Raw genomic sequence first — 15,065 nt, 5'->3', positions numbered from 1 at the left:
TTTGCCCTCGTAGTTTTCATATCCCTATAACGTTTTCATTAAATCACATTAGTGTGGCAGACTGTATTCAGAGGTGTTTCTGAATTTTGGGGGCTATTATGAATACCCTTGTTGAAGCAGTTTGGCAGAGTTTTCAGTTGTGGTGTTTATGTGAACTCTGTACTAGTTTCACTGTGTATCAGCGAACCGTGACAGTCCAATAGAAGGAATGTGAGCCCGCAAAGCCGGACAGCAGTAAATCTTCGTCTCTTTGTGCAACACGTTGTCCAACATAGCTGGCAAAAATGTTAACCTATGATGATATTTTAAAGGACATCGGAGAGTTTGGAAGATACCAGAGGTGGATTATCCTGCTCTTGTCTTTAAGTGGGGTAACATTTTCGTTCCTGACTGTTGCCTTTATTTTTCTGGGAGTGACACCAGACCACTGGTGCAGGGGTCCCCCTGGCTTACTGGTGCTGGGACAAAGGTGTGGATGGTCTCCGGAACAGGAGAAGAATTATACCTTGCCTCTGGAGAGATCAGGCAGCCCCTCACACAGTCGCTGTGAAAGCTATGAGATAGACTGGAATGCGACTTTTCTCAGCTGTGAAGATCCTGTGTCATCAATCAGCAATGAATCTGGAGATTTGCTTCGCACACCTTGTCAAAACGGTTGGTCTTTTGATGGTTCACGAACAACAATTGTCAGCGAGGTAACTAAAGATCAAATTTGTTTCACCGATGTGCAGCAGGGTGAATATTAGCAAACCAGTAATACTCTTGCGAGTCGCTTTTGGTCTACATATGGGTAATTGTGAAAGTGAGCCTGTTTAAGGTTGACTTCACTAAGTATAACAGGAGGTTTTACAGAATTATAGAAGGTTACAGCACAGAAGAAGGCTATTTTGCCCATCATGCTTACACAGGTTTGACCCATCAGTTCTATCCTTGTAACCCTGAAAATTAGTCCTCAAAGCATTTGTGTAATTTTGTTGTGAAAGTCCTTATTGACTCTGTTTCCACCTCCCTTTCAAATTGTGCATTTTAGGTGCATATTTCTCTGTGAAAAACATATTTTCCTACTTTCAATTTATATTCTTTTGCCACTGATTTTAAATGTATGTTCTCTGGTTAGTGATTTAATACTTTCTCCCTACTCACTCTATCTAAACCCCTCAAAATTAAAAAAAAAAATTCTATTAAGTGTCTTTAAACGGTCTGCTCTGAGGGCAACAGGCCCACATAATTGCTGCTTCTCATGCCTGTTGTCACCCTGGTCAATTATTGATAGGATGTCAGGAAGTAAAGGTAATAAAGACTGTTTATTTTTTCCTTCTGGTGAGTGGTAATGCGCAAAGTCTCATTTGTAACTGTGAATAATTTATAGAAATTGCAGTACATCTTCATAACTTCTCCATTCTGTGATCTGTAGAGCTGGTGTTTCCATGTCCTTTTGACCTCATCTCAGGTAGGGGGAGGAAATGTGTAGGGTGCAAACCCTCCAGCTGTGCCCAGCCAATGATTGTGAGATTGTGTTATTACATTAGCAAGTTGTTTCCTTCCCACCTTATACTGAGACCAGCCACAGAACTCTGATGCAATTTTCACCCTTTTGTTTTCTAACTGAGATTATACATTTTACATAAAGAAAGACTTTACCAACCGGAGCTGCAGACTAATAATGAAAAGAGGAAAGACTGTAGTTGTTTAAGGTAAAGTCGTCATAGACTGACCAGGCCTTATGGCTGATCTCTTGTTCGAGAGAGGCAACTGGTGGTGGTTTAACCTGATAATCACCACATCTCAGGCAATGAAGGGGTCAAGAAAGAGAACCTTTATGGTGGCCATGGTTAGTGCAAGAATTGAGCCGATACTGTTGGTGTCACTTGGTATTGCAAACTAGTTGTTCAACAAACTGAGCTAAATCAACCCCCAGTAATTGCACAATGTCTGACAACACCATTATCTTCATTATTTGGAGATGCTGGTGTTGGACTGGGGTGTACAAAATTAAAAATCACACAACACCAGGTTATAGTCCAACAGGTTTAATTGGAAGCACTAGCTTTTGGAGTGCTGATCCTTCATCAGGTGAAGAAGCGGCGCTCCGAAAGCTAGTGCTTCCAATTAAATCTGTTGGACTATAACCTGGTGTTGTGTGATTTTTAACTTTATCTTCATTGACTAGCTTAACTTTTCAACTTTAGAGTTTTAGATTCCTTCTTCTGCCTAAGAAGTTAGTGGCAAAATTAACCAAGTAAATTACCAGCTTTGTTTTAATCAATTTCTGAAAGAGGATTAACTACTTGCAGATTTAAGTTATGGTACCTCTCTTCTGTATATGTAACTTGTCAAAACGGTTGGTCTTTTGATGGTTCACGAACAACAATTGTCAGCGAGGTAGCTAAAGATCAAATTTGTTTCACCGATGTGCAGCAGGGTGAATATTAGCAAACCAGTAATACTCTTGCTAGTCCTTACTCACCCAAAAGGGATTGTCTTTTATGGTTGACAATTCCTCTCCAATTCATTGTAATAATCTTGACAATTACTCAATGCTGTTCAACCAACTCTAACCATTTTGTGAATGCTTCCCTCATCACAGATGGACTGAGAATGTTTGCTTGTAATTCTGCAAAGTTCAGTTTTATTTACAATGTCTTGAAGGACGATGCTTCCCATTCTGTCCAGCAACGGGATGTGAGTAACATCAATTTCTATGCTGATAAGTGGAGATATTACTCACATCATCTCAAATCTTGTCCCCATCTCTATTCATATCATGGAACACTGCTGACCTGCCATATCAAAACTGGAGCAGTGATTCAGTGAACTCAAGAGGAGTCGCATGTATTACTTCAGATGTGTCATATTAAATTCATCCCTTGGTCCAAAGGCAGACTCTTTGCAACCATTTATCAAATCACAGCACAGTATTGTGAGTTTTTTTTTACTGTGGGTACTCAAGCAGACAAACTCCAAGTCTATCTCATCTGGAATGGGAATCTAACCTCATGATGCTGGTATTAACCTAATCTGTCGAACCAACTTAGCTTATTGGCCCCTCAATACACCATGACGTATGGATTCCTTAGTCACCCTATAATGTACAATCCTATTCAGTTCACACCTAAAGTCAAACCTGGTTTCACAGGAAATGCAAACTTGCTTTTGAGCTCAGGGACTTTGGGAGTAAAGCCAAAAACCTCCACAGGGTAAGAGTTATTCTCAGAGTTTATACCGGATGGAGTAGAGATCATGGATTTCCAGATGCACAGGATGAAGGTAGGGAAATTGACGAATATGGCAGTGAACACTAGGAAGTGATAAAAACACAGCCAGTTTTAGTAGAGATAGGAGCTATTTAGCTTTTGACTTCTGCACTAGTTCTCTGAAACAGCTGTCCCTTTTAATGTGTCCTTCATCAAATATTTATCTTTCCTTGTCTTTCTTGTCCCCCTACCTTTTAAAAACTACTGTTGTTCCTTTGATATCCCAGCATATCCACTGCATAAAGAAAATTCTCCCAACCTTACCCTTCATTTACATTGAAGATCTGAGTATTTTGCTGTCCAGTGGAAACCCTTCATTTTCAGAATTTACCCGGATGAAGCAACTTCATTATTAATGGAAGGGAGTTTGACAGTACTACGGAAAAGTAAGAAGGTATGAGGGTGAAATTCCAGGAAACTGTTTGGATGCAAGCCGATGATATCAGGAAAGAACTAGATGTACTTGTAACATTTGAGGTTCAGAAATTCATGATACATCTATACAGTTAATAAACTCTCCCCTTTCTTCCCGTATTATCATCTTCCATAGTATGAACTTGTATGTGACGATGCCTGGAAGGTGGATATGTCTCAAACATGTATTGAAATCGGCTTTTTCCTTGGAGCGCTGATCGCAGGCTATTCTGCAGATAGGTATGTGACACTCACAGTCTAATTATTGCCTTGTCCACTTGAGTCCTTCATTGCCAAAGTGAAACAGTCTTTCCATTTGCAGGTTTGGCCGAAAGCTTTGCTTATTGGCCTGTCTGGCTGGAACGGGAGTTTCTGGGATTGCTGTTGCTGTTGCACCAACTTACCCAGTGTTTGTGATTTTTCGAATCCTACAAGGCTTATTTGGAAGAGGGATATGCTTGACCAATGCTGTGATTGGTAAACCTTTACATCCGAATGTGTTTTGATTCGAGCAAATACCCTTTAAAAGTATAATTTTGCAATTTTTAAATAACATAAGCCAGCTTCCATCCATAAATCCTTCCTGTTGACACAATAATCCAACAATGTTTCACTCTCTCCATAGACGTGCTGCTATACCCAAGAGTCTTCTAGTCTGTTGTTGTCAGCTCAAAGCTCATCAGTTACAGTCAAATGATATTTGATGTCTTATTGTGTTCCGACCATTATAGCCTTCAGAGCAAATGAGCTTGTTCTTTCTTTCAGCCACAGAATTGGTTGGACCGAGATACAGGAGAGTCGCTATAGTTGTAACACAAGCAGCTTTCTCATCGGGGATAATGATACTTCCTGGTTTGGCCTATCTAATTAGATCCTGGAAAGGAATCCAAATGGCCATTACCATTCCAAACTTTGTTCTGCTGCTTTACTGCTGGTAATTCAAATTTACGGGAAATGTTCCCATTGATTAATGTTGCACCACAAACGCTTGCTGCACGATGGAAATTGATTGCATGTTATTGACTCTTTCCACTTTTAGCTTAATCCCAGAATCTCCTCGGTGGTTGTTGACACGCATGCGGATCAAAGAAGCATTGAAGATTGCCCAGAACATTGCAGAACAGAATGGCAAGAGTCTCCCATCGAGTTACAAAGAGGTAATAGATTGTGTTTTGTGCTTGGATATCGGATAACCAACTCTGAATTTCAAATGCCCCAATCTTGATGCTGTATAGAGCCTCAAACGTGTAAAAGACCAAAGATACTGTTATGACCCCCTGTGAGGACTGTTTAACCAAGGTCACTGAAATTACTGAACTACACTGCAAATGAGGAAAATAATGGACAAGATTTCATTTAGAGTCATGGAGATGTACAGCATGGAAACAGACCCTTCGGTCCAACCCGTCCATGCCGACCAGATACCCCAACCCAATCTAGTCCCACCTGCCAGCGCCCGGCCCATATCCCTCCAAACCCTTCCTATTCATATACCCATCCAAATGCCTCTTAAATGTTGCAATTGTACCAGCCTCCACCACATCCTCTGGCAGCTCATTCCATACATGTACCACCCTCTGCGTGAAAAGGTTGCCCCTTAGGTCTCCTTTATATCTTTCCTCTCTCACCCTAAACCTATGCCCTCTAGTTCTGGACTCCCCCACCCCAGGGAAAGAACTTTGTCTATTTATCCTATCCGTGCCCCTCATGATTTTATAAACCTCTATAAGGTCACCCCTCAGCCTCTGACGCTCCAGGGAAAACAGCCCCAGCCTTTTAAACCTCTTCCTATATCTCAAATCCTCCAACCCTGGCAACATCCTTGTTAATCTTTTATGAACCCTTTCAAGTTTCACAACATCTTTCTGATAGGAAGGAGACCAGAATTGCACGCAATATTCCAACAGTGGCCTAACCAATGTCCTGTACAGCTGCAACATGACCTCCCAACTCCTGTACTCAATACTCTGACCAATAAAGGAAAGCATACCAAGTGCCTTCTTCACTATCCTATCTACCTGCGACTCCACTTTCAAGGAGCTATGAACCTGCACTCCAAGGTCTCTTTGTTCAGCAACACTCCCTAGGACCTTACCATTAGGTGCATAAGTCCTGCTAAGATTTGCTTTCCCAAAATGCAGGACCTTATGTTTATCTGAATTAAACTCCATCTGTCACTTCTCAGCCCATTGGCCCATCTAATCAAGATCCTGTTGTATTCTGAGGTAACCCTTCTCATTGTCCACTACACCTCCAATTTTGGTGTCATCTGCAAACTTACTAATTATACCTCTTATGCTCACATCCAAATCATTCATATAAATGACAAAAAGTACAGGGCCCAGCACTTATCCTTGTGGCACCCTGCTGGGCACAGGCCTCCAGTCTGAAAAACAACCCTCCACCACCATCCCCTGCCTTTTACCTTTGAGCCAGTTCTGTTCCAATTGGCTAATTCTCCCTGTATACCATGAGATCTAATCTTGCCAACACAAATTAACAGCCAAATCATATCCATAATGAAATCTAAACTATTCATGAATAAGAAACCCAGTGAACAAATTATATAATATCTTATAAAGATCATATATACTGATAACATATAAAAGCAACATGGACATGTCTTGGCCTAAGTACACTTTGGGGTGACTTTGGTATTACTGCTGCTCTGCTGTCACCTATAAAGGATCAGTAATGAGACCAAAGTAAGAGTAGAATCAAAGCACACATTTAGAGAAGGGCTGACCATTTCCATTTCCCTCACCCCTGTTCAGGCTTTTAAAAAGAAATCTGTATGTTTTAATATCATTCGTTCCAAGATTAGGTTCTTGGATTCTTGTTTCGTGAGCGACATGGGTTTTCCTGTGTGCCTGAAGTTAACAAATAAACTGGAGTATTTCTGTGGCTTTATTTTAGAAGCAGGCTTTGAGGCCGGGCTTTAGAGTGAATGAGTTTGTGTGCACCACTCATGGAGTTTTATGCATTTTTAAAATTATTTTGCAACTCAGCAAGGTAAATAATTGGATCCTCAAAATTGCTAGAGACGTTTGGGGAAACACCCAAAGGTTAGAGAATTTAAAAAAAAATAATTTTACTTTGAGATTGAAGCAGTCCTATTGAAATAGGATGGCTGTGTAGACAAGTGCTCCTGAGAAGGGAAGGATATGTAATGAACTAAGTTACCTGAGAGTGAAGAGTGAGTGTTAGTCCCAGACCAGAAGTGTTGGGATAAAACCCTGAAGAGGTTATTTCATACTGAGTACATTTAACAGGTATATATTAGCTCCAGGAAAAAGCTATCTGTAGTTTCAGTCTAAACGTTGAAGTCACAAGTGTCTCAAGCTTGCTGGGTATGGTCCCTTCCATTGTCTTTTAGCCGAGATATTGTCTGAACCATTAACTTAAATGGCTCTCAATCGTGCACGCTTGATGAGGTAGAAAGAAGGAACTTGTACCTCAAGTGGAATTTGATGTAAAAGGTAATCATTCTGAATGAGTTAATGTTCATGTTATGTTCTGAAGGAGCTTTCAAAGGGAACAAACAAATTGGTACCAGGTCCCAAAGTCCTAGAAAGCATGGCTGATCAAAAATATCTTAATATTCAGCAGTAACCCTTCTTGTTATCAAAAACAGAGCCTCTTTTGTATATACTCTATGGCAGTGTCTCCTCTGCCACTAATCACAAGGTAAGCCAACCACAAAGGAGAACTGGTGAAATGAACTACCTCAAAAACACTTGCCCAGTACCAAATGCTGGTAGAGGTGGTAAGAAGTGGAAAAATGTTACAGGGTTGCAGAAGCACGAATCTGATCCCTACCATGAAGTGAAAAACACTCTGAGAACCTAGAAAATACTTTGAATAAAGGAGTTTACCAGAAGAAGAGGAGATTTAGTGAAGTCACAGCCAGTCAGTAGCTGAACAGAGGGACAGAGAGAGAGGGAGAGAGAGGGAGAGACAACAGCCACAATGGAAGCAGCATAAAAGGCTAGCTGAGAACTCTAGAAGCAAAACTTCATCCGGTAGCTAATAAGAAGTGCTGGGAGAAAGTTTTGGGCCGGGAAAGCAAAGAAATGCCAGCTACACTTTGAAAATACAGCGATCTTAGTGAAGGAGGTTCTTTAAGGAGCTCTGAAATGGAAGGATTCAGGAAATAAAGTTAGTGATCCCTAAGGAAAAAAGAAATAACTTTATAAAAAACTGTGCAAACACCAGAAAGGAAAGACCAGGGAGTGTAAAACAGAGTTCTCACTTCTCACAATGAGCCTTGCCATCATTAAAATTGAGAAGTTGCAAGGGACAGTGAAAAGAACACAAGAAATTGAGGCTGGGACTGGAGGATTGAGAAGGCCTCAGAATTTATTTAAGATTAAAATAGGCAAACTTTCAAAAATCTAGTGAAAGACTCTTGCAGAAGGAAAAAGGTCAGGAAAAAAATAAAAAATCAAAAGGACTGGGGGGTCAATAAATGAGTGCAATTTTAACAGGAAGATTTATAAAGGCTACAGCCAGAGAATTTGAAGATTTGTGTAGAAGGAAAGGCAGAAAAACATCTATTTTACCCAGGGAGATCTGGAAAATCACCAAACTGCTTCAGAGGAGAACTGGTTTTGAATGGCTTCATGTTCATGTTGCATGGGTTGCACCCATTCTATTAAGGTCACACAGTCTGGGTGCGGAGACGTGGGGCAATGTCTTACAGTGGTCTGAACAACATGAGCTGCAGTGGGATGGGTGGCAAAATCAGGCCAGGAATCTGGTGAGTCACATTCCAATGTCAAGATTATCTCAACTCATCTTTTACATTTTGCACAAGAGATTCTCACAGGGCAGTGGTAAGCTGCCAGTTGATGGGGATCATCATTTGTTAAGATCATCGCTGACAGCCGAGCTCACCTCATTATTATTCCACTCAAATTGAATGTACCAAACTCGCCAAGCAAACTAGAAATCAGGAAACCTCAGCATGGGCATCAGAGCATGTATCTGGTAGATTCAACTCACTGCTTGCTCCAAACTACCTCCATGTTGGACTCCAGGCACTAACATCTCAGGGATGCTCCAAGGGAACCAGCTACACATCCCATGTTCACTGACATTGGTAACCGACATGTGCTAGCCTCTAAGAACCCTCATGGCACATCTCCAATTCACTTACACTTCAACGGGTGCAATCTCATTGTAATGCTGCAGCAAGGACACTGTGTATTCAGGCACTCAAACCCAGCTCACGGACTGCACCAGGAACCAGTTCTGGGCTCCTGGCTTGGAATCATAGTACTTGCTCACTCTGAGCCAACCTGAATGCTCACAACTTGCATTGCCTTGCCTTTCTCCTTCAGCCCAGCGATACCTGGCTCATATCATTGCTGTTTTGCTGTGCTGTCTAGCACCAACACAAAGCCTGGACCTTTGTCATAGTAGTGAGCAGACCTCAGTCCAGTCAATGGGAGTAGTCTGCACTCAGGAATTCCCACACTGTAATTGAAAGGTGTCCTCTGCTACTAGTCTAAGTCCTGCTCAGGGTGCTCAGTCAGAACTTTCTCCTTATATTGGGTTTGGGTGAGAAGCTCTTCGGGGTGGGAGGGGGTCAGTGTGGGCTCAATGGGCCCAATGGCCTGCTTCCACACTGTGGGGATTCTATAATTATATTGGCTGAGGAGATGAATGGTGGACAGCACACCACCTGTGTTGGGCCATCTGCTCAGTTGTGGGTCTTTTTTTATTTCAAAAATATGCTTTATTCATAAAATTATTTGGATCTCTATACAATTAGTCATGCCATTGTTGTGCACACATTACATTGCTTTACATACAGACATCAAAATTTATTTTTCATATATACAAGTCTGTACATTTACTATCCACCTCTTCTGCTGAGGCGTCAGCAGAGCCCAAATGACTGCATGGGCCCCCTGTTCTTTGTTAGGCAGGCAGACTTTACACAGTGGTCTTTCCCCACCGCGCCTTGGCGGCAGCTGCCCCAAGCTTCAGCGCGTCCCTCAACACGTAGTCCTGGACCTTGGAATGTGCCAGTCTGCAACAATCAGTCGGGGTCAACTCCTTCAGCTGGAAGATCAACAGGTTTCAGACCACCCAGAGAGCGTCCTTCACCGAGTTGATGATCCTCCAGGCACAGTTGATGTTCGTCTCGGTGTGCGTCCTGGGGAACAGGCCATAGAGCACGGAGTCCCGCGTCACAGCGCTGCTCGGGACGAACCTCGACAAACACCACTGCATTCCTCTCCAGACTTCCTCTGCGTAGGCACATTCCAGAAGGAGGTGTGTGACAGTCTCGTCCCCCCCGCAGCTGCTTCGAGGGCAGCGTGCGGTGCAGCTGAGAGTCCGGGCGTGCATTAAGGATCCCACAGGCAGAGCCCTTCTCACCACCAGCCAAGCCATGTCTTGGTGCTTGTTGGAAAGTTCTGGCGATGAGGCATTCTGCCAAATGGCTTTGACAGTCTGCTCAGGGAACTGCTCGATAGGATCCGCCCTCTCCTTTTCCCGAAGGGTCTCAAGGACACTACGTGCTGACTACTTCCTGATGGACTTGTGGTCAAAGGTGTTTTTCTTCATAAACTTCTCCATGAAGGACAGGTGATACGGAACGGTCCAACTACTCGGAGCGTTCCGTGGCAGCGAGGCCAGGCCCATCCTTCGCAACACCGGGGACAGGTAGAACCTCAGTACGTAGTGACACTTGGTGTTTGCGTACCGGGGATCCACGCACAGCTTGATGCAGCCACACACAAAGGTGGCCATCAGGGTGAGGGAGGCATTGGGTGTAATTTTTCCCCCGTTGCCCAGATCTTTGTACAGCGAGTCCCTTCGGACCCGGTCCATCTTTGACCTCCATATGAACTGGAAGATGGCCTGGGTGACTGCAGCGGCACAGGTTCTGGGAATAGGCCAGACCTGTGCCACGTATAATAGCAATGACAGTGCCTCACACCTGATGACCAGGTTTTTTCCCGCGATGGAGAGCGACCGTAACTTCCATCTGCCCAGTTTCTGCCTCACTTTGCTGATACGCTCCTCCCAAGACTTGGCGCACATCCCAACCCCCCGAACCAAATACCCAGCACCTTCAGGTGGTTGGTCCTGACGTGAAGGGGATCGAGGATTGGTCAGCCCAGTTCCTGAAGAGCATGGCCTCGCTCTTGCCTCGGTTTACCTTGGCCCCCGAGGCCCATTCGAACTGGTCACATATGCACATGAGTCTGCGCACGGACAGCGGATCCGAGCAGAACACGGCGACGTCATCCATGTACAGGGAGGCCTTAACCCGCAGGCACCCGCTGCCAGGAATAGTCACCCCTCTCAGGCTCGCATCCTTCCTGATGGACTCGGCAAATGGCTCTATGCAGCACACAAACAAGGCAGGAGAGAGAGGGCAGCCCTGCCTGACTCCAGATCTGACTGGGAAGCTATCTGATTCCCACCCGTTGATTGAGACTGCACTGACAATGTTGGTGTAGAGCAGTCTGATCCAATTGCAGATTCCCTCCCCAAAGCCCATTTTGGAGAGAACATCTCTCATATACCTGTGTGATATCCTGTCAAAGGCTTTCTCCTGGTCCAGGCTGATCAGGCAGATGTCCAACCCTCTGTCCTGCACGTAGGCGATCGTATCCCTGAGGAGTGCGAGACTCTCAGCGATCTTCCTGCCCGGCACAGCACAGGTTTGGTCAGGGTGAACCACTGACCCCAGAGCAGACCTGACCCGGTTGGCGATTACCTTTGACAGAATTTTGTAATCTGCATTCAACAGTGAGATTGGTCTCCAATTTTTTGAGTTCCTCCCTCTCCCCCTTCCGTTTGTAGATGAGGGTGATGATGCCTTTCCTCATGGATTCACTCATGGTACCTGCCCGAAGCATACTGACATACACCTCCAGCAGGTCCTGGCCAATCAAGTCCCACAGAGCAGAATAGAGCTCGACCGGTAAGCTGTCGCTTCCGGGAGTTTTATTCTTTTCGAAGGACTCGAGGGCCTTGGTCAGCTCGTCCAGAGATAGCGGCTGGTCCAGCCTCTCCCGTGTTCTGTCATCTAAGACTTCCGTGATAGAGGACAGGAACGACAGGGAGGCCGCGCTGTCGGTCGGCTTCGCGTCATACAGACTGGCGTAGAAGGATTTACTGATCCTCATGACGTCAGCCTGAGATGATGTTATCGAGCCATCTTCTTCCTTCAGGTTGCTGAGCACGGAGCTCTCTTTGTGCACCTTCTGGAAGAAGAAATGTGAGCACGTCTCATCCTGCTCCACAGAGCGGACCCTGGACCGGAAGATTATCTTGGAGGCCTCCGAGGCAAAGAGCGAGGCTTGCTGGCCCTTCACCTCCTTGAGGTCCTCCGTGACATCGACCCCCATCGTCTGCAGCAGGAGCAGGTTCTGCAAACTTTTCTGGAGCTTGGACAGTTTTGCCCACCTCACTCTCGCCTCCTGAACACCTTTGAGGATGAAGAACCTCTTGAAGTTCCCTTTTACTGTTTCCCACCACGGTTCTCCAACCTGCGTAGTCCCTCTTGAGCTCCTCAATGTTTCCCGGGGTCAACAGCTTGGTGTTCAGCTTCCACGTTCCCTTACCAGCCCGTTGCTCGTCCTGTAGGTGACAGTCGGCCAGCAGGAGGCAGTGATCAGAGAAGAACACCGGCTTGATGTTGGTGGATCTGACCGAGAGCGTTCGGGACACAAACACAGGTAATCTATCCTTGAGCGGATAGACCCGTCTGCCCGTGACCAGGTGTATCTACGCTGCGCTCCATCTGCAGGGGCGCTGAAGATGTCGTGCAGCTTGGCATCTTTTACCATGTCCATCAGGGCTCTGGATGTGGTGTCCAGTTTACTGTCCCCCCGCCGGATCGTCCATCTGCATCAATGATACAGTTGAAGTCTCCGGCCGGAATGACCGGCCTGGACGTAGCCAGCAACAGTGGAAGCTGCTGCAGGATGGCCAACCGTTCACTCTTACCCACTGGGGCGTACACATTAATCAGTCTCAGGGGCGCATTCCTGTACATGACGTCGGTGACGATGAGGCGCCCGCCCACCCACCACCTCCTTAACCTCGGAGATGGTGAAGTTGCCTCCTCGCAACAGGATACCCAGGCCGGAGGCGCGGCTATCGTTGCCCCCCTGACCAAACTGACGGCCCATGGGCCCACAAGCTCGACCATCTCCTGTAGCTGCTGAGGTGCGGTATCCCACACTCCTGCAGAAACAGGACGTCGGCTTTAACGTTGGCCAGGAAGGCCATCGTAGAGACACATCGCGTAGCAGATTTGATGCTACGCACATTGATACTGGCAATTTTTAGCCCCATTTTAACAACTTACGAGGGATTACCAGTGTCCATTTGCTGCTGGTCTTGCCCCTCTGGGGTAGCTGTGTGCATCCCCGTGGTGATAGCAAACTGCTGGACCTTCCCAGGGCTGAGGTAGCTGTCTGGCTCCACGCTGGGGCCATTCTAAGCCAAAGAGGGTGGGTCCTATGGCAGATGAAAGTGGTGGCACAGTTGTTACTGTCTGTGTAGGTGGCGAGCTGTCACATTTAAACCATGTTCGGTGCCCATTTTTAAAAAAACAATGAACTTTTTACACAATCTATACCATCATAAAAACACATTTATGACACTATTCTTAAGAGTTTGTTAAGAAGAAACTACGCCATTTTCTGAAATAAAGAATAGTTCCTATACTTCATAATGACTTCATTGGTACAAAAGCACTTTGAACAATGAACTATCCTTCCAATGACATGGTGTTTTTACTGGTGCTTTTCAGATGGTAAGAGGAGAGAATAGTTCAGAAGAAATAAAGACTCCTTCCCTACTGGATCTGTTCAGAACACCACAAATGAGAAAGCGAACACTTATTTTAATGTACTCATGGTAAGGTAATTTATTTAAACTACATGTGAGTTGCTCAAATGTGTTATTGAATAATCAAGACATTTTTTCTGTCAGAATTACAATAGCACTCCAGCTTTGTATACTATTTGCATGACCCTTGTACTTAAGGGTTACTTCGAGTGCCATTGAATAAAAAGCCCTTACAGACCTGGAAGATCCCCAGGCCAACCAATGTCGTGCTCAGTTCATTATTGCAGAAGGAATGCTATAAGCCTTTGCCTTAGGCAGCAGAAAATCATCCTGCCTTGATCTGGAATGAATCCCATTGGAAGCGTATGTATGGAGATGTTTGGGGATCGGGCTATGATGAGTCAGCAGTTGTCATAATGCCAGCAAATTTCGGTGCATGACTGGACTTCAAACAGTATGGGTGGTGTTAAAAAAAATTAGGCAGAAGGAATATTATTGTTCAATACGAAGAGGGGAAAATGTTCATTAGTCACACACGCAGGAATACTCATGAAGTCAATTTACTTACAATAGGTAATCAGGTAAATTTGGAAATCAGGCAAACTGGCACAGCTTATTACTGGAAACCATCTACCTGTTAAGTGACAATCTACAATACCTGTGTAACTCTTTTTACCACTCAATTATTGGGTTGTCATAGTAAAGGTAAAATGGAGTGGTGTGCTTTATTGACACAACCTCACCCCAAAGATTCATAAACCAGAGTTGGCGTGGTTAAAAACTGCAGTTGCCTATTCACCCAGCCAGAATTGCACATGGGCCTTACATTCTGGAGCAGTGTTACTAATCACCACCTCAAAACTTAACTTGAGTGCCCTGCATCTGCATTAGAGGCACCGGGCAGATTCTCACTGCTTTTAATGATTTTCTGAGGTTGGAACTGAGTGTGGGCCCCACCACCATAAGGGTGCCCACCTGTGCCACCTTCCTGATGAAGATATCACCTCGACAGAAAATAATTCAATGAAAGATGGCAGGTAGGGTATGAACATGGCTGGCCCAACGTGAGGGCCTGCAGAGATGCCAACATGGAGTGCCACTGCAGCATGCAGAAGGACATCAAGATGGAGGCACTCTTCGAAGATGTAGGAACATTTTAAACTAATTTGGGGGCACTGTTGCTAAGTGATAATTGTGACCCTCTTTTCTGGATGACCTGTGACGATAGCTGTTGTCCTGAGGCAGAGGTGATGCTGGGGTGCAGGTTGGCGGTGGAAAGACTTTGTTAACTTCTACAGCCTGTCACTAGGGAGTCACTGGGCTTTGTCCATAGTTTGAGGATCATCTGTAGCTGGGAAGATTCCGACGGCATTCCAAGTGGCTGTTAACTGGAATGAATTGTTATGTGCCCCCTCTGGGTTTAGAGGCTGCGGCTGCTTCTGATGCTCATCCACTTCGGGCAGGATTAGCCAGTGGCTGGATTGTGCCAGATGGGTGATCCAAGTTCCATGTGCCATGTTTATAATGTAACCCCCATGGCATCAGATAGGTCTCAGCCTGGCTGGTAAGGTTCCT

At 45.0% G+C, this 15,065-nt stretch overlaps 1 protein-coding gene across 1 annotated transcript in view; it reads left to right on the top strand.

Moving 5' to 3' along the window:
- The first annotated feature begins 221 nt into the window (after positions 1 to 221).
- LOC122552992 (solute carrier family 22 member 3-like) overlaps positions 222 to 15,065 on the top strand; it is a 43,108-nt gene continuing 28,264 nt past the window's right edge. The window contains exons 1-6 of the mRNA XM_043696347.2: positions 222 to 695; positions 3,805 to 3,908; positions 3,991 to 4,145; positions 4,434 to 4,602; positions 4,708 to 4,825; positions 13,453 to 13,559. Coding sequence (XP_043552282.2) covers positions 285 to 695; positions 3,805 to 3,908; positions 3,991 to 4,145; positions 4,434 to 4,602; positions 4,708 to 4,825; positions 13,453 to 13,559 — 1,064 coding nt within the window. The 5' untranslated portion in view covers positions 222 to 284. The remainder of the gene's footprint in view (positions 696 to 3,804; positions 3,909 to 3,990; positions 4,146 to 4,433; positions 4,603 to 4,707; positions 4,826 to 13,452; positions 13,560 to 15,065) is intronic.

This window comes from Chiloscyllium plagiosum, unplaced genomic scaffold (genome assembly GCF_037043375.1).
Source record: "Chiloscyllium plagiosum isolate Xiang-an unplaced genomic scaffold, Cpla_swu_hap1 HiC_scaffold_10, whole genome shotgun sequence".
NCBI lineage: Eukaryota > Metazoa > Chordata > Chondrichthyes > Orectolobiformes > Hemiscylliidae > Chiloscyllium > Chiloscyllium plagiosum.
This window is presented reverse-complemented; position numbering and strand designations above follow the sequence as displayed.